Below are 18,919 nucleotides of genomic sequence, written 5' to 3'. Positions count from 1 at the left end.
TTTTCTTGCCATTGCCAGTCTACATTTTATATCCTCTCTACTTCGACCATCATCAGTTATTTTGCTCCCCAAATAGCAAAACTCCTTTACCATTTTAAGTGTCTCATTTCCTAATCTAATTCCCTCAGCATCACCCGACTTAATTCGACTACATTCCATTATCCTCGTTTTTTCTTACCATATCTGAAACTGCTACCATAGGTCAGGTAAGTATTCATAAATATTCAATGGTTCTTAGGACTATACTTTAAAATATCGATATGTAACATACATTCATCGAGAAATTAGCATTTGGGGAAAAGTATATTTCCCACTGAGTGACAAAGAGAAGTATGCTCTCACTAAAACACATTCGATCACACGACGTACAAGAAGCATGCACAAAATGTTTTGTGCCAATGGAGGTGATGAGTCGCTAGTTTAATTATTAAAATCGCTATCAGACTGCACTTAAAACCTGCTTGCATTTCATCCGAATACTAAATTCATTTAAATACTAAAATTCTTTCTATCTACGAAATAAATACGACCGCAACGATAGGTAAATGTAAATATTTTGAACTTGCGACAATAAAATATGCTCGAAATATTGCTGTTCACTACGTTTATTCCACATTATACGACCTTGTTGCCAAATTAAAAAGTTTTGTGTGAAACTGTCCTAAATAAACTCGTATTTTGGACTAAATTTCTCGATTTCTTCTGTAACACTGTGACCGATGAAAGAATCAAACTTACATTGAGCGTGTCGTCAAACTAGGATCAGAAACGTGGTAGTGAGTAGTCTGTCTTCTGGAAAAGTACATATTATGGAATTTATCTTTTTTAATTCTGTAGCTACTAACGTATAAACCGCCAGTACGTATAAAACTGGGCTATGTTGATGCTGCTCAGATGTACCATACTGAAGTTGTTTAATTGGATGTACAAGAAACATTATTTTTACCGCATTGCTTTACTCCCACAGAGAGCGGATTTCAGTACTTACTACACTGCCATCAATATTCCCCGCCAACTTTTGCTAATAAATAAAAACAAAAGAGGAAGAATGCGATAGAAGAAATACACTGAAGTCCCAAAGATACCCACGCGTATTCAAATACAGAAATATGTACACAGAATACTGCGCTGGGGTCGGCAACACCAATATAAGACAAGAGTCTGGCGCAGTTGTTAGGTCGACTACTGCTGCTACAATGACAGGTTATCAAGGTTTAAGTGAGTTTGAACCTGGTGTTATATTCGGCGCACGAACGATGTAGCGATGAATTGGAGATTTTCCCGTACGGCCATTTCACCAGTGTACCGTGAATATCACAAATCCAATGAAACATCAAATATCCGACATCGTTGCGCCCAGAAAAAGATCCTGTGTGAACGGGAAAAATGACGATTGAAGAGAATCGTTCAACATGACAGAAGTGCAAGCTTCCAGCAACCTGCAGCAGATTTCAGTGCTGGGGCATCAACAAGTATCAGCTTGCGAACAATTCAACGAAACATCATCGATATGGGCTTTCGGAGCCGAAGGCCCACTCGCGTACCCTCGTCGACTGCACGACACAAAGCTTTACGCCTCGCCTGGGCCCGTCAACACCGACACTGGACTGTTGATGACTGGAAACATTTTTCGTGGTCGGGCGAGTCTCGTTTCTAATTGTATCGGGAGGATCGACGAGAACGGGTATGGAGACAACCTCATGAATCCATGGACTCTGCATGTCAGCAGGGGACTGTTCAAGCTGGTGGAGGGTCTGTAATGGTGTCGGGCGTGTGCAGTTGGAGTGATATGAGACCCCGCGACACGTCTAGATACGAGTCTGAAACGTGACATGTACGCAAGAATCCTTTCTGATCAGCTGTATCCATTCATGTCTATCTTCGTTGATCCATTATGGATCGTGGGAAGACGGCTGGCATGAACTTCTTGATGCAATAATTTACCAACAGCCGTATGTATTGTAGAAATTTATTTTATTTTGTGTACTTCTATGTGCTAACAGTTTCGGCATTACATTGATGCCATCTTCAGGCCCCATTCGTCACAGTCGTAAAATTGCTATACACGGAAGGAGCCATGTAACTGGATCCGTGAATCAACTCGTCCTGCAACAGCTCTTGGTGGCCAGGCGACACAAAACCCATTGTCAGCTGGTGTGAAAACCAGAAATAGATGACATATAGCAGAGAATGTAACTATACAAAAAATATGCATGGGTGTGAAACTACAGGTATCGTCAAAATTAAACAGCTGAAATACACATCGTGAGCATCTAGTGATATATAAAGACACTATGTGACAAACGAGCTGTCACGACAGAGTGAATGATTAGGTATAATTCGATAACGACGACGACAGTTTAAGCCGTGAGAGGGGCAGCCTATGTTACTCGTAGAGAAAGGACTGGAGTTGGATATATTAGAGGAATTAGAAACTTTATGCACGAGGCGCGGTGCTCATCTTTAATTTTGAACGAACAGCTGTCGTCTAGACGTAAGTGGTTCTTTTAAATATTCAGTGAAATATTGGACCAATAATTTAATACTTTTCTGCATGTATTACCCCATTCTTTATACCTCTGCCTCCACGCAGCTGTTTTCCATACTTATTGCTTTCGTCATATGTACTTCTTGAGGGTTCGATTCCCCAGCATCCTTGATGTCAAATGTTATAATTAATGTTCATATACTAAATAGGTTGTCACCGCTCAGCTTAATAATTTTGTAAATTATATTACACCCTCTGTGTTCCTTTGTGTTGCTATGGTCTTTAGTTATTACATTATATTATCTTTTAACCCGCCAGGGTAGCCTAGCGCGCTAACGCGCTGCGTCCTGGACTCGGGTAGTCGCTGCGGCCACAGATCGAATCAGCCCGGCCTATTAACGACGAGGGCCAGTGTGCCGGCCAGCCTGGATGTGGTTTTTAGGCGGTTTTCCACATCCCGCTAGGTGAATACCGGGCTGGTCCCCACGTTTCGCCTCAGTTACAAGCGTCGCAGACACTTGAAACACGTCCAGACTATTTCACGATTTACTCGTATACTAGACGCAGACAGTTGGGGTACACTGATTCCATCCTTCCATCCTGGGGGGGGGGGGGGGGGGGGAGGGGGGCAGGAAGGGAATCCGGCCATCCCTAACACTAACATTGCCAAATACGTTGTAACCACGCCGACCCTGCGATCGTTGCGGGACTGTGGCGTAAGCGAAAGAAAGAATTATTTATTTCATCTTTTTGCGGGTTTTACTTGCACGATCTTCCTCATCTAACCCTGCGAGGGTTTGAGTTCTTGCCCTATCTTGCGACAGATTTTATTATTTACATTTTTTGTATCTTATTAAGCTGCCTCCATGCCTTGAATTTATGTAACTGTTCTTGAATTTTTATTGCGTTTATTGATAATTTTACATGTGAGCCTTTTTTGTCAAAGGCAATTTATATGTAACTGTAAATTCCTGTTCTTCTCTCATTTTATTATTCGCACTTTACAAAAGTTTAATTTTATATACTACATTTCATTGTGAAATTTTTAAAAAATTCTGCCTTTGTCGCTACGTGGCACTACTTTTGCATTCATCACGGTCCTATGGTGGCTTAAATTATGTTCACGGTTATCGTGTTGTAACTGGTCAGCTAGTCTGTTATGACCACGCAGTTTGTTACATACTGTCTTTATATATTTCACCACGATGTTCATGATAAGTATTCCAGCTGTTTAATTTTGACGGTACTAGTAATTTCGTACTCTTGTATAATTTTTCTGTAGTTACATTTTCTGTCATTTGCTATGCACATCTGTTTTTCGGGAGATCTGAGAATGGATTCTGCCCGAAACGCATCCAACAAAGTCATTGGTTTATCAACAGGTGGCTTCTTACTTAGTGACCAATACAGAAATTGTGCAGTACTCCTATTAATTGAAAATTAAGAAATTTTCAAGTGAAATGGTCTTAGAATTACCAGTGTCTATATGGAGGGAGCGAGAAATAAAAGTGTGGTGTGCGTACTGTAAGACCTTCAGTACATACACCATCAGATTATTTGACTTGTCGCTCTAACGAAGTAGGCGAGTGTCAGCAATATGTCTCGTTGTCTTATCGTGGAGTGATTATCTTCTGCCGTTACGTCAGACGATAGAAATGCCAGTTGCACGCTTAGAGTAGCAGATTGACAGTGACCAACTTTAAACAGAACTTGATTAATTTTCACACACATTTATTAAAATAATAACAAGCATAAAAACTACTTAACTTGGTTCTGGATGCTATTTACAATTGGCAATCTGAAGTTCATTTGGTATAGGTACGTTAATCTTATTCTCACATATATCTCTGATACTTGACAAAAGTGTCTATACATTTATCTTTTGGCTATGAACAGGAATATGGTAATCGTATTAGGCGCAGACTGAAACTTGACTATAGACTGCTAAAAACAAAGGTAGAACTCGTACAGACTGTTACCGACTAATGCAGACTGGTACAGACTGGTGCAGACAAATGAAGATTGGAGGTCTGTACACTCATTATAATACCTCGCGCGTTCATGTATCACTGCGCAAGTGCGATGTGCGAGGAGAAAAGGTTCTACATTAGTAACAATCTCATTGGCTGCGTTACATATTAATATGCGGATCGGCGGGAGCAGAATTTGGTCCGTCTCTATGGCAGCGCAATCTCGTAGTGCGGAGACGGACGAGCGCTGCGCCTGCGCTGTTGTGCTTAGCGGGGAGCGCTCTAGTGGGACAGTTGTGTACGCGCTGACTATGCGGAACTATGTACACAACAAAAAGTAACTAGGAAAAATTGACTATCAGATGCCTGCTATCATCGTGGCCTTGCAGAGGCCAGAACCTCTGTATGGACAGCCGCTGGTCAGTCTAATTCTATTGTCCACCAGGACGTCAGCAAAGAGCTTTGGGCTGTTCGCTGAGATTTGGCACTCTAGAAGCCAGTGGAATCGTAAGACTGTGTACTGGAGTGTGCTCTCACCTGACCCGGACGCAGATCCGGCGTGGCTGCCGCTGTGGCTTCCAGAGGCTGAGCCGCCGGCGCCTCCCAGGGAGCCCGCGGAGGAGGAGGAGCCGGCGTTGCTGCTGGAGCCGGAGCCCGAGCCTCCAGTGCCGGAGGAGGAGGAGCTGCTGCCCGACTGGCTGCCGCTGGCGCTGCCGGAGCCGCCGCCCGACGACCACGACGACGCCGAAGACTTGGAGGAGCTGCCAGAGCCCGCCCACGCGCCTGTGCCACACAGCGGAGAAAGGCAAACACCGTCAGTAGGTGTGGACCGGTGTCAGCACCTTGTTTCAAGCCATCAGGCTTGTGACTGATTTGAAGCGGCGCACCACCTCTTGTGGCAATCTTTAGATCTCAGTACAGCATTTTTACCTTCTCCATTAGCTATTAAATAAATTTAAGCCTCTGTCTTCCCCGACACTTTTTACCAGCACCTTCTAGTACCATAGAAGTTAATATCTTTTACCATCCTGTACCTTCTTCTTGTCAGTGCTCTGTGCATGTTCTTTTCTTCACCGATTCTGTGAAGAAGTTCATCACTCCTCACCTTCCCAGTCCCCCTAATTTTCAACATCCTACTATAGTATCAAATTTCAAATCCGTCGCTTGACTTCTATTCCGATTTCTCACAACCCATTACTCACTAATATACAACGCTGTGCTACAAACGAACGGCCTCACAAATTTCTTTGTCAGGTTAAGGGCGATGTTCGATACTTGTGTTGATCAGGAACGGTCCCCTTGCACTATTCTGCTTTTTGTATCATCCTTGCTTCGTCCGTCACGTGATACTTTGTTTCCAGGCTAACAAAATTCGTCTACTTACGGATCATCAAATTCTGGTGTCAAGTTAGAGCCAATTCCATTTCTGATACTCCTCATTACTTTCGTCTCTCTTCGGTTTACTCTCAGTACACATTATGCACGCATTAATCTGTTCATACCATTCAACACGTCCTGTAATTCTTCTTCACATTTACTGTATCATCATATCTCATCATCGATATCCTTACACCCTGAATTTCAACCTACCCATGAACCTTTTTTTATTTTCGCCATTGCTTCCTCAGCGTAGATACTGAATAGCACGGGAGAAAGGCTTCAGTCGTGAACTATACTCTTTACAATCCGAACACTCCACTTTTGGTCTTCTGTTCTTATCGCTACCTCTTGGATCTTGTATGTATTGCACGTTACCATCTTTCCTTATTAGTTGACAATGTTTTCTCACTATTTCGGAACTGCACGAGTTTACATTGTCGTAAGCTGTTAAGTCGACTGTGCGATAGTTCTCGTACCTATCTCGCCTTGCTATCTTCGGACTTGTATGTATGATATTTTTCTGGAAGTCTGATGGTTCATCTACCACCTCATAGATTCTGCATACCAGCTTGAATATTGACTGGTTGCTACTTCTACCAATGTTTTTAGAAATTCCGAACACCCGTTATCTATTCCTTTTGTGATATTTTACAGCAAGTCTTCCTAAGCTATGTTAAACTCTGGTTCTAATATTGGACTACCCAGGTCTTTCATATGGACGACACTTGTTTACTAAATCACCCGTTCTCTAACTCTTCATTTTGAGCTTGTGACGTCGGCAGGTATACTTGAAGTAATGTTCTCGGCGCTGATTTGCTATCGGTCATTGACTGTGGTTCCCTCGAAAACACATATGGAATTCTGGAGGGGTGCGGAAAACTTCAACTTCAAAAATCTTAAGACTGAGTACACAATCCTCGCTAATGAACTGCGACTTTGTTGGAAGTCAGAATGCAGGCTGTTCGAGCAGAGAATTATCGAGAAAGTAAACAGTTCCTCTGCTGTTTTGTTTAGTTGTTAACAACGTGGTAGAAAATAATTCTACCCTTGGCGATTTGATACTTTATGCGGTGCAATACTGTGACGTGTTATGCGAGAGAGAGAGATACGGTTAAGATACAGTCAGATACTGACATACACTCCTGGAAATTGAAATAAGAACGCCGTGAATTAATTGTCCCAGGAAGGGGAAACTTCGTTGACACATTCCTGGAGTCAGATACATCACATGATCACACTGACAGAACCACATGCACATAGACACAGGCAACAGAGCATGCACAATGTCGGCACTAGTACAGTGTATATCCACCTTTCGCAGCAATGCAGGCTGCTATTCTCCCATGGAGACGATCGTAGAGATGCTGGATGTAGTCCTGTGGAACGGCTTGCCATGCCATTTCCACCTGGCGCCTCAGTTGGACCAGCGTTCGTGCTGGACGTGTAGACCGCGTGAGACGACGCTTCATCCAGTCCCAAACATGCTCAATGGGGGACAGATCCGGAAATCTTGCTGGCCAGGGTAGTTGACTTACACCTTCTAGAGCACTTTGGGTGGCACGGGATACATGCGGACGTGCATTGTCCTGTTGGAACAGCAAGTTCCCTTGCCGGTCTAGGAATGGTAGAACGATGGGTTCGATGACGGTTTGGATGTACCGTGCACTATTCAGTGTCCCCTCGACGATCACCAGAGGTGTACGGCCAGTGTAGGAGACCGCTCCCCACACCATGATGCCGGGTGTTGGCCCTGTGTGCCTCGGTCGTATGCAGTCCTGATTGTGGCGCTCACCTGCACGGCGCCAAACACGCATACGACCATCATTGGCACCAAGGCAGAAGCGACTCTCATCGCTGAAGACGACACGTCTCCATTCGTCCCTCCATTCACGCCTGTCGCGACACCACTGGAGGCGGGCTGCACGATGTTGGGGCGTGAGCGGAAGACGGCCTATCGGTGTGCGGGACCGTAGCCCAGCTTCATGGAGAAGGTTGCGAATGGTCCTCGCCGATACCCCAGGAGCAACAGTGTCCCTAATTTGCTGGGAAGTGGCGGTGCGGTCCCCTACGGAACTGCGTAGGATCCTACGATCTTGGCGTGCATCCGTGCGTCGCTGCGGTCCGGTCCCAGGTCGACGAGCAGGTGCACCTTCCGCCGACCACTGGCGACAACATCGATGTACTGTGGAGACCTCACGCCCCACGTGTTGCTCAATTCGGCGGTACGTCCACCCGGCCTCCCGCATGTCTACTATACGCCCTCGCTCAAAGTCCGTCAACTGCACATACGGTTCACGTCCACGCTGTCGCGGCATGCTACCACTGTTAAAGACTGCGATGGAGCTCCGTATGCCACGGCAAACTGGCTGACACTGACGGCGGCGGTGCACAAATGCTGCGCAGCTAGCGCCATTCAACGGCCAACACCGCGGTTCCTGGTGTGTCCGCTGTGCCGTGCGTGTGATCATTGCTTGTACAGCCCTCTCGCAGTGTCCGGAGCAAGTATGGTGGGTCTGACACACCGGTGTCAATGTGTTCTTTTTTCCATTTCCAGGAGTGTATAATTTCAACCTGTTATGAAGACTGTAAAATTCTTTTCAATGTATAATAAAAGAAAAGTATCAGTTTGCTTTTGCTCAACAGTATAACGTTTATTGCGTTAACCGGTTTTCGGCTTACAAGGCCATCTTCAGACATTTACTGAGTAATTTTAAATACAGTTAATGAAAAGTCCTTCCATTAATAATACCTTCTTCACGTGGCTTCATGGAAATTCATTCGTAAGTATTAAGGTTAGGGGTGGATGCGTAGGTTATATCTGAAATGTGCTAGTGTCAGATTATGGATAACCCACAAGCGTCTTCTTGTTTACGCCCTGTAATTCTTCACTTTTACAATATCATCAAATCTTATCATTGATATCCTTTCACCCTGAATTTCAACCTCCTCATGAACCTTTCTTTTATTTCCTCCACTGCTTCCTTAGCATAGCAATTCTGAATAATTATAGGGTGTCTCACGCTCATTGCAAGCGCAGGTGCCTGGGTTTGGCGGTTATTAGATACTGTCGTAGGCAGGCAGTGACTGCGATCACCACCTGACGCTCCGGGTCGTTGTTCGGGCAGTTTGAGAACAACAAGGCAGACCAATTAGGAGCGGTCTTGAAAAACCTTTCCATATTTTAGCACCTCTGTAGCATTTGCTTGCAGAAATGAGCACTAACTGAAACTGAAACTTGCAGATTGGCGGTAGTGTATCGACTGACCAGCTGTCATATTGTTGTTGAGCACGAGTATTGCAACTGTTCAAATGTGTGTGAAATCTTATGGGACTTAACTGCTAAGGTCATCAATCCCTAAGCTGACACACTACTGAACGTAAATGATGCTAAGGACAAACACACACACACATGTCCGAGGGAGGACTCGAACCTCTGCCGGGACCAGCCGCGCAGTCCATGACTGCAGCGATCTAGACCGCTCGGCTAATCCCGCGCGGCTATTGCAACTGAATACTGCAGTCTGCACACAATGGAGAGGCTGATCGTGAAATGGGATTGTTCATATCATCAAAAACACATGTGAAAACAGCCATAGTTGTATTGACTATGTGTTCAGTGCCATCCTCATGCATTAAATAGTCAATTCTGTTCGTTAGTTCTCTGAAGAAAAGAAAAGGTTGCAGTATACATGAATTCATGGATTCGCGGCTATGCGAATTGATAACATTTTCTCACGGTTCCGGGTGCGTCAAGGGTTTAAAATGCGCGAGATTTCGGTGAGTTCTCATTGGTTATTGTCAGCGGCGACTATTGTGTCTTCTTCTGCCGTCCTTATACACCCGCTCTCCTTTTATGACGTCACTTGGTGCTCATTTCAGCCAGACATGCAGTATTGTTTTCACTGCGTCCCGTCGCGCCCACTTCAACCATTCGATGCCGGGGTACAAAGTTGTGCTTAGCTTCAGGCTGCCGGCTTTATTAAGGTGTTATCACAAAGAAGGAGAGCTTGAGACCTAGCCATGGGAAGTTTGAAGAGGGCGCGGTGGGCGCGCAACGAAAACATTACCGTAAATGATGCTTTAGTGAGCACCAGTGACGTCACACGAGTCGGCGCGGCTGTTTAAGGACGTCAGCAGCAGTCCCATAACAATTGGCTGGGAGCTCCTGGATTTTAAATCCCTTGACGCGGCTGGAGGATTTTAGAAGGTTTAATATATTGGTTGACATAGCCACTATAAATTAGTGTTTGGTGGAAAAAGATCGATCCGAAAATTTGTGTTGGACTAACGGCCCTTGGCACTTGAGTCTTCACATCATGCACAGGGTCTCGATGTTAGCTTAGAAATTTTTTACAACACCAATGTGCTCTGGCAGATCACGTTCCCCGACAAATGTAACTAGGTTTCATTAGAAAAAAGAGCATTGCAGGGCTCACCTCTCTATCACGCACTCACTGAAATAACAGGCTGCAATACTGACATCGTGCAACACTATCTGTGTTATTATTTCCTCCAACGTTTCTCCTAACACACAGTGCATCCATGACTGTCAGTATTACTTTCATTGAACGTGAATGGCAACTCCAGGTGCTCCAACAAAAAATTTTTTCACGACCGATTTCGGCCGTTAGAGAGATAGGTAAATAGATACATAGATACAAAGAGAAAGAGAGGGAGAGAGAGAGAGAGAGAGAGAGAGAGAGAGAGAGAGAGAGAGAGAGAGAGAGAGAGAGAGAGAGAAAGAGAGAGATGTCCATTTTATACATTCCGTTACACCTGGCGACAAGAGTATACGAACACTTCAATGATGTGGAAACGAGGGATAAAATTCGTTTCTTTTTCTGTTCTTTGCGGGTCCGTTCAGGCGTCACGAATTGCCGGTGCCTATGAGCAGGCACTTACCGTCACCAGATAGGGACCCGCTGCCTGAGGGACGTCCGACGCCAGCCGCGATGCCTTTCACGCCCTTGACGCCGCCTGCAACAACACAACACCACAACAACATCAAAGCCTGGCCTTTGCGTAACCGCGACTGCACGCGCTGGCACTCCTTCTGTAGTAGTTCCCGCTGCCTCGCTGTACGCCGCTGTATGATGTTAGAGACCAGTGTTGCACTCCACAGAAGTATTCAGTAGAATCAGGCACAATTAATATGTTCAGTGGTTGTGTAACGAAACAACAGCAACCACAAATAGCTCAGACATAGCCTGTACTGCATTATGTAACCATGGTGGGAAACACAATAAAGTACTTTCGAGAAAATTAGCAATTTTGCATTCAACTGATTTCCATAAGAAATATGTCTCACTAGTTTTATTTATATGATCGACAAAAATATCTTTTGTGCAATGAACTTACTTACTCTATTTTCAATAAAATCTTTCTGAATGTAGTGCCGCGTCATGTACGAAAATACTTAGAAACTAAGCTGCATTCGAACAGTCCTCGGAAATTCTAAAGCTACCGACCGGCCGCCGAGTCATCCTCAGCCATTAGGCGTCACTGGATGTGGATAAAAAGGGGCCGTGTGGTCAGCACACCACTCTCCCGACCGTTGTCATCTTTGTTGCCAAGAGCCGCTACTTCTCAATCAAGTAGCTCTTCAGTTGGCCACAAAGTGAAGCCCGATAGCGCTAAACGTCAGCGATCTGACAGGCACCTGTGTCACCACTGCAGGTAGGCCGTTGAATAAAATACTTAAAATGCTAAAATAAACGACCGGCTTTAGGGTGTAGGCTGATTTAGCCGATGTTTCTGTTGTTGTTTCTGTATCATTCTGTCATCCATCAAGGCAACATTGCAGCTCTTCGCCGGAGAGCATTTATAAAATACACGTACTTTGGAAAAACATTAAAAATATTAAATATTTTTGTTTCTATAGTTTTAAAACATACCTTTGTCACAGTACATTTTTGTAAATTACGATCTTTTTTAAAATATTTTCTACGAAAGATAGAAACGAAGTACTTAACTTTACTAAAATTAGAATAGATGACCGTTATATGAGGGGGGTTGGTGGAGTGAGAGTGTTTTGGAAAGGATGCACGATGGAACAGGGAGGGAACCGTTGTACAAGCGTTTGGAAAGTGAGAGAGGAAGTGGAAAGCTGCTGGCGAGGGGGTGGGGGTGGGGAGGGTTATGACGTGGTGAAGTGCAGTCCCGATATGGAGAGGCGTGTTTCGTTAGAGCTGAGAGGACTGGAGGATCTTTGGACGGGTTTCCTGGCCAGAAAGAGGAAATGCATCTACAGTTTCATTGGTATGGGATGTGGAAATAGTGCCGATGTAAGGTTACGCTGATGTGTTGGTGCAAGCGAAGTGTGCGGATTAATACAATAAGGTGACAAAAGTTGTAGGATAGCGATATGCACATATCCAGATGGCGGTACTATCGAGTACGCAAGGATTAAAACTGCTGAGCATTGGCGGGGCTGTCAATTGTACTCATGTGATTCATGTGTAAGTTTTTCCAACGTGATTATGGCCAAACGATATGAATTAACAGACTCTCAACAGACTTTGGTAGGTGGAGCTGGATGCATGGGGCATTGCGGAGTTTGTTAGAAAATTCAGTATTCCGAGATCCACAGTGTCAAGAGTGTGTTACTAAATATCATGCGTTTCCTCTCACTACGGATAATGCGGTGCCCGACGGCCTTCACTTGACGACCGAGAGCAGCGGCATTTGCATAGAGTTGTCAGTGCTAACAGACAAGCAACACTGTGCAAAGTAACCACAGACATCTTTGTGGGACATAATGCGAAAGTATCCGTTAGGGCAGTGGGCGAAATCTGGCGTTAGTGGTCTGTGACAGCAGACGACTGACGTGAGTGTCTTTGCTAACAACGTGACATCGCCTGCAGCGCCTCGTCACCATATCGATTGGACCATAGAATACTGGAACACCGTGGCTTGGTCAGATGAGTTCCGATTTCACTTGATAAGAGCTGATGATAGAGTTCGAGTATGGCGCAGACGCCGCAAAGCCAGGGACCCAAGTTGTCAACAACGCACTGTGCAAGCTGCTGGTGGCTGCTGGTGTTGACCGTGATTACATGGAAGACCTGGGTCTTCTGGTCCGACTGAACTGATCATTAACTGGAATTGATTATGTTCGACTACTTGGAGACCATCTGCAGCCATTCATTGACTTCATGTTGACAAACAACGATGTCATATCACCGGGCCACAGTTGTTCACGACTGGTTTGAAGTACATTCTGGATAACTCTAGCGAATGCTTTAGTCATTCACATCGCCCGACGTGAATCCCGTCGAACATTTATGCGACATAATCGACAGATCAGTTCGTGCACAAAATCCTGCACCGACAATACTTTCACAATCATGGACGGCTAAAAGTGCAGCATTGCTCAATAATTCTGCAGGGGACTTCCAACAATTTGTTGAGTTCATGCCACGCCGAGCTGCTGCACTACGCCTAGGAAAAGAAGGTTCGACACAGTGTTAGGATGTTTCCCATGACTTTTGTCACTTCATTGTATTAGAGTTAGTTGTATAATTGGTGTTTCCGTACATTACTTTTTTAACGGTGCCATAAGACCAACGATTTCAAATTTCTTGGATTTTATTGGTCCTAAAACATCACTGGGTGGTGTAAGGAAGGAAAGAGAGAGAGAGAGAAAAAGAAAGAAATAGAGGGAGAAACACACACACAGAGAGAGAGAGAGAGAGAGAGGAAGGGTGAGAGAGCGCTGAGGGGGGGGGGATGAAGGGGGCGTGACAGGCTATATGGAACTGAGTTCTTCTTCTGTTAATTGTACAGCTTTTCAAGCGCTGTTTGTTAATATGCTCTCGACACTGTCCAATGATGCTGGTGCCCTACAATCTCGCAATATCACTGAGGGCTGGCAGAACGTCCTCTTTGTCTATGTTGTTAGTCTGCTTCTAAATTTCAGTAGCGTCTCGCAAGCTCTCGGGCTTTCTGAAACTTAATAGCCTGCTCAGAATCACATTTGGGATTCCACTCGTACCGATTGGTTTTGCTGCTCCAGTCAAATAAAGCTCTGCTATCCGGGTGGTAACACGCCTTCCGGTTGTCCCATTGTATGCGTCACCGCATTCGCAGTGCATCTCGTCTACACGTGCGCTATTGAGAGCTTTTACAGGAGCCTTGGTGGTTTCTGTCAAATTCTGGTTTAGGCGTTCCATGCCTCCTCGGCGAGAAACATTGCATGTTGGATCATTGACACCTTTGACGTAAGGTAGATGGTTTTTATTTTATATTGTTTGCATCGCTAAGGGTGATGGAGATGGGTGGTCACAGTGTGTAGCCCGGAACACTTCTTGCAGTGTCGGTGGCTTGCTTCTGACGACGGTACTGTGAATTTGAAATTTCTACTTTGCTCTAGGAATAGGAAGATATCCCCCACCTCAACGTTCTTCACTTGTAAAACTGAGCCTACAGAAAGTGGCATGGATCGATTTGTCAAAACATTGTTTTAAAGGTTTCGTTGGCATGTGCGCTACAAGACAGCCATTGTGCATCATGCAAAGGTTTACCTTTGAAATTCCGAGTGGGTGTATTCCAACAAGAGTCGGGAATCATTATTTCCATTTCGTGATGAAATGACAACGGCAAAAAAAAAAAAAAAAAATCTGTAAGATTGAGGAGAACAGATGTAGATAGAAATTTTTCGAATTCTCCTCAGCGGACTAGATGTGTAATGAGAAATCGATCGTACTTCATCTGCTATGTAGATCTGCGAATTACTACACTCATTGGTAGTGGCGTTCAAATTCGTCTCTAGCTATTATTTTGTAACATTAATGAGTCCTGAATACAAAGTACTATGGCAGTTTTACTAAATAGTCAGCTTACAATACTTTCATGTTGCAGTGTATAATTTCTCGGTATGACTTAACCTACTTCATTTCACATTACATACTTTACAAAGTTGGAACATCATCAAGACACTGATAAATGCTGGACTATGTAATATCTAACAGTTTGAAAAGTTATGTTGTGTCTTCTGTGTATTATTAACACACAATAATTTTATGTTCCTAGAACCATACCTATGGAAGACCAACGAAATACTTTATTTTTATATTATTCTTAGTTACAAGTCAGAGGCTAGGCGGTACGTAATTATATAATTCATATGGGACAAATAAGGTAGATATAGTGGCAAATTAATCCAAAATAATAAAACACAATATAGAAATATAAAGAACAGTGGATGATTTAATGGATGATTTAACGTTTTTATTCATTTTTCGAATGTGAGGTACATGTTATTATACTTCAGAGTAGATAATTGCTAGCATTCAACCATTTTAACAGCACTTCACATAAAAAAAACACTTTTTGAGAGGCAATATCATCATCAGTTTGTCGACACTCAGATCTCACGATTAAAACACTAAAAGGTCTAACAACATTTGCATTATGCAGTTTTCAGCATGTCATGCAATTTAACGGGGAATATTTTGCGTCCTATATTCATAAAAAGTAAAATGGTAAAATTAATAGAAAGTGTAAAATTTAATAACGCTTACATAATATTATCGTTAAGTAACTCACATGTCATACAACAAACGTACCAAAATTTATAAAACGTGCTATTACAGGTAAACTGATAGGCCTATATTTGAAATAAAAGAATACACATTGCAGCATAATTGGTTACATGAAATTTATTTTGTCTTAGAAAAATACTTGCAGTGTTCACAAAACAAACAGAAAAGTACAGTAGACTATGGGTCCTCCCCTTACATTAAAATCACACCACAGACCGTAACCGCGTACCAGGCCATCGTGTTTTCATCATCTGTGGGGATCGAGAGTGTCCAGTTGACGCTTCTCGCGTGCTGGCAGTAGAGGACGATTTCAACGGAAGGCTAGGATCCGCTGTCCAATGTGTTTTCATTTTATGAGCACTTGAAATGTGTTGTCTGAGCTTTCAGTGCATTAATCAAATTAGCTGAGTGTCAACAATCTGATGGTGTGAACATCGTGTTCCGAACTGCGTTATTGTGCAGCGGTACAATAAACGGTTCACTCGTTTTTAAAATGTTACATTTTCCAACCTATTACAGACACAGATGTGACTGATGCATGGCTATAACCTTAAACACAGAGTTTGCTTTGTGACAGTGTAGTTCCTTGACAAAATAGCCACAAGTTTTTGCATGTTAGAATATACGGATGTTTGTCTTTTATAACAGTGTAGTACGCATTCAGAAGGAAATATGGAAAAGGATCACCATGTAAACAGTGGATTGTACTCGAATATCGACAATATAGAGATACAAGTTGTGTCCTTAAACACAAAAGTTCGAGTCAATAGTGTGTGTCAGCTGTGAGTAGGGTGAGGAAAATTCGTACCCAATGCAAAAATATCAACGGTCCACGGAAGTCTAGAATTTGGAAGACCGCATGAAACAAGTTGGAAAGTTTTACCGCTGCGGTTGCACTTCAAAGTGTGTGGCATGCAACGGAAAGATAATATCGGGCTCCTTCAGTTTTTCCCCTACAATGGAGGAAGGACTTGAGGATTAACATTTCACGTCGAAGCTGAAATTCAGAGAAGAAGCTACCTTCCTTTTATCTGCAAAGATTAATCGACACTTTGTAAGAGCATGAGGTACTGAAAATCATCCTAAAATTGTGGCGCGCTGACAAAATCCGCCGAAGGCTAATGTTTCCTGCGAAATGTGACAGACGAAGCTGTATGGGCCGCTTTTTTCCTGTGGGAAGGATACCTCTTACTCTGATACGTTGCAGTTGCGCTTGTTTCCACAACTGACTATTGATTCCGAGATTTACAGAGTGGCGAAGATGATGTGTCTCTGTTCCCTCGTGCTCCCAGGGTCGCCTAAACTAAAGCCTTTGCACTTTTTCGTTCAGGGTTACATTAAGGACCCTGTTTACGTACCTCCACTCCCAAGAACACGGGAAAAGATCAGAGAACGCCCCAACGCGTTGATAGCATGTTGCTACCCAAGGTATGAAACGAACCTCACTACCGCATGGAAATATGTCCTGTGACCAGAGCGTGTAATGTTATGTGTGCCTCACAACTTTTTTTTAAAACTAAAGTGTGCCTGATTTTATTCTGAGAAGCTCAGTAGTGTATGTAAATACCGTAAATGCAAATGTGATTCAAAAAGTAGTTGAAGTGAAGCGCAGCTCGACAGGAAGAAACTCTTTAGCGCAGAATCCCCGCAACGATACTAGTTGTGAATCTTTGAGTATGGACTACAAAAAAAATTATTTATTAAAAAAAGAGGACTGTTAATCTGTATCATGTTATCTCGTGGAAAGAGGCCGTGTTGCTAGAGGCCGTCGCTCAGAACGTATAGTTACATTTAATGAAAATTGATATTTTACATTTATGTATACACATTTTCTGGAAGTAAAGAATAGAAATGTCTCGTTTTTTGAAAAGGAGGTGAACTTCATTGTCGTCGCCGTCTATCAATCGACAGAATTGTAAGTGTACAAAGTTCACTAAAATACAGGAAACGAAATGCATTCTCTGTAGTTTTCATTCAATAAGTAACAACCTCTCATAATTTCTTAATTACAGTAATTGGATTATGTTCTAGTACAATAGTATGGTGCTGAACTCCACTGACCAATTTTGATGTAGCAGGACGTGTAGCATGAAGGAAGTTTGTGTGCCAAGCAATCTCCTTTTCTCACGAAAAGCAGATTTCTGTTTGGTCTTATTTACTTACGACAGTGGTCCCTTAGGTATGAAAAGCTACGAAAACTTGGGCTCAAAGCAATCCGCAATACGGCCAAGTAACTAACAGATTCGTATTTTAAGCCTTAAAGAACAATAACTTCACCGAGCGAGGTGGCGTAGTGTTTAGACACTGGACTCGCATTCGGGAGGACGCCGGTTCAATCCCACGTCCGCCCATCCTGATTTAGATTTCCCCTGATTTCCCTAAATCGCTCCAGGCAAATGCCGGAATGGTTTCTTTCAACGGGCATGGCCGACTTCCTTCCCCTTTCTTCCCTAATCCGATGAGAACGATGATCTCGCTGTCTGGTCTCCTTCCCCAAAACAACCCAACCCAACCCAATAACTTCCTCCAAATTATAATATCTCACCAACTGGTGCAGAAGCTGATCATTCCAGGAGACAGCAACCAAAATTCAGGTACCAGTTACGACTTGAAGTAAAAATCTCAATCAAAAATCAATATCTCTCTCTCTCCAAACACATACATAAATATTCATATTATTAAGATAAAAGTCATTTTATACTGCATGACAGTTTCTTTTATGAACTGTCAGGTTTCAAGGGTCACTCACAGAACATTTGTAGAGTGCAAAAGGCGATCTCGGTGATTATACTGTTCTAATCATGCATTAGTCATATTTGTATGTGAAGCACCTCGGTTAACATCAAGCTCTGAAAGCGAATGATTCATTTAAAAAAGCCTTGTGTTATGTGAAATAGAGTTAAAGTTACAAAATACTACTGGACGTGAATGGTCTTAGCCGCGAAAGGGTACGTCCATTAAGCGGAATGTATGGAGCTGTGGCGCGTCTCGGCGAGACGGTGGGAGACTCACCCTTGTGCTCTGGGCGCGCCGTGGCGGCAGCCAGCAGCAGCAGCAGCAGGACGGCGGTCCTCGGAGTGCAGGAGGTGGCCATGGCGCGGTCAGCCGTGGACTGGCGATGGCCGGCACCGCCCAGCGCTTTATACCCGCAGCCGCGGCCGCTACCTGGAACGCGCTCTGACGCCCAGGCCGCCTCCACTCACTGGAAGGGCTCTACGTGGCCACAGGTCAAGAAAACCATCCCACAGCGAGCGCCTACCGTATACTGATTTCCCTTGCACTCTACCGTGTTCGGGAAATTTCTGTCAGCGATTTTCACCTCCTAGATTGGAAAACTGCGCAGGTCACACCAGTGTTTAAGAAGGTTAGTAGGAGTAATCCATCGAGCTACAGACCTATATCATTAACGTCGGTTTGCAGTAGGGTTTTGGAGCATATAATGTATTCAAACATTATGAATCACCTCGAAGGGAACGATCTATTGATACGTAATCAACACGGTTTCAGAAAACTTCGTTCTTGTGCAACGCAGCTAGCTC

The 18,919-nt window shown here is 43.8% G+C and overlaps 1 protein-coding gene across 7 annotated transcripts in view; it reads right to left on the bottom strand.

Moving 5' to 3' along the window:
* LOC126346425 (uncharacterized) overlaps window positions 1-18,491 on the bottom strand; it is an 80,928-nt gene extending 62,437 nt beyond the window's left edge. For 5 of the 7 annotated variants that reach the window (XM_050002191.1, XM_050002189.1, XM_050002187.1 and 2 more), the window contains exons 1-3: window positions 18,393-18,488; window positions 10,741-10,815; window positions 4,996-5,241 (exon numbers count right to left, since the gene is read on the bottom strand). In XM_050002191.1, coding sequence (XP_049858148.1) covers window positions 4,996-5,241; window positions 10,741-10,815; window positions 18,393-18,474 — 403 coding nt within the window. In that variant the 5' untranslated portion in view covers window positions 18,475-18,488. Of the gene's footprint in view, window positions 1-4,995; window positions 5,242-10,740; window positions 10,816-18,392 lie in introns of all 7 variants that reach the window. The other 2 variants (XM_050002190.1, XM_050002186.1) reach the window with 2 other exon arrangements.
* Window positions 18,492-18,919: the final 428 nt, after the last annotated feature.

Source organism: Schistocerca gregaria, chromosome 1 (assembly GCF_023897955.1).
Source record: "Schistocerca gregaria isolate iqSchGreg1 chromosome 1, iqSchGreg1.2, whole genome shotgun sequence".
Classification (NCBI taxonomy): Eukaryota; Metazoa; Arthropoda; class Insecta; order Orthoptera; family Acrididae; genus Schistocerca; species Schistocerca gregaria.
This window is presented reverse-complemented; position numbering and strand designations above follow the sequence as displayed.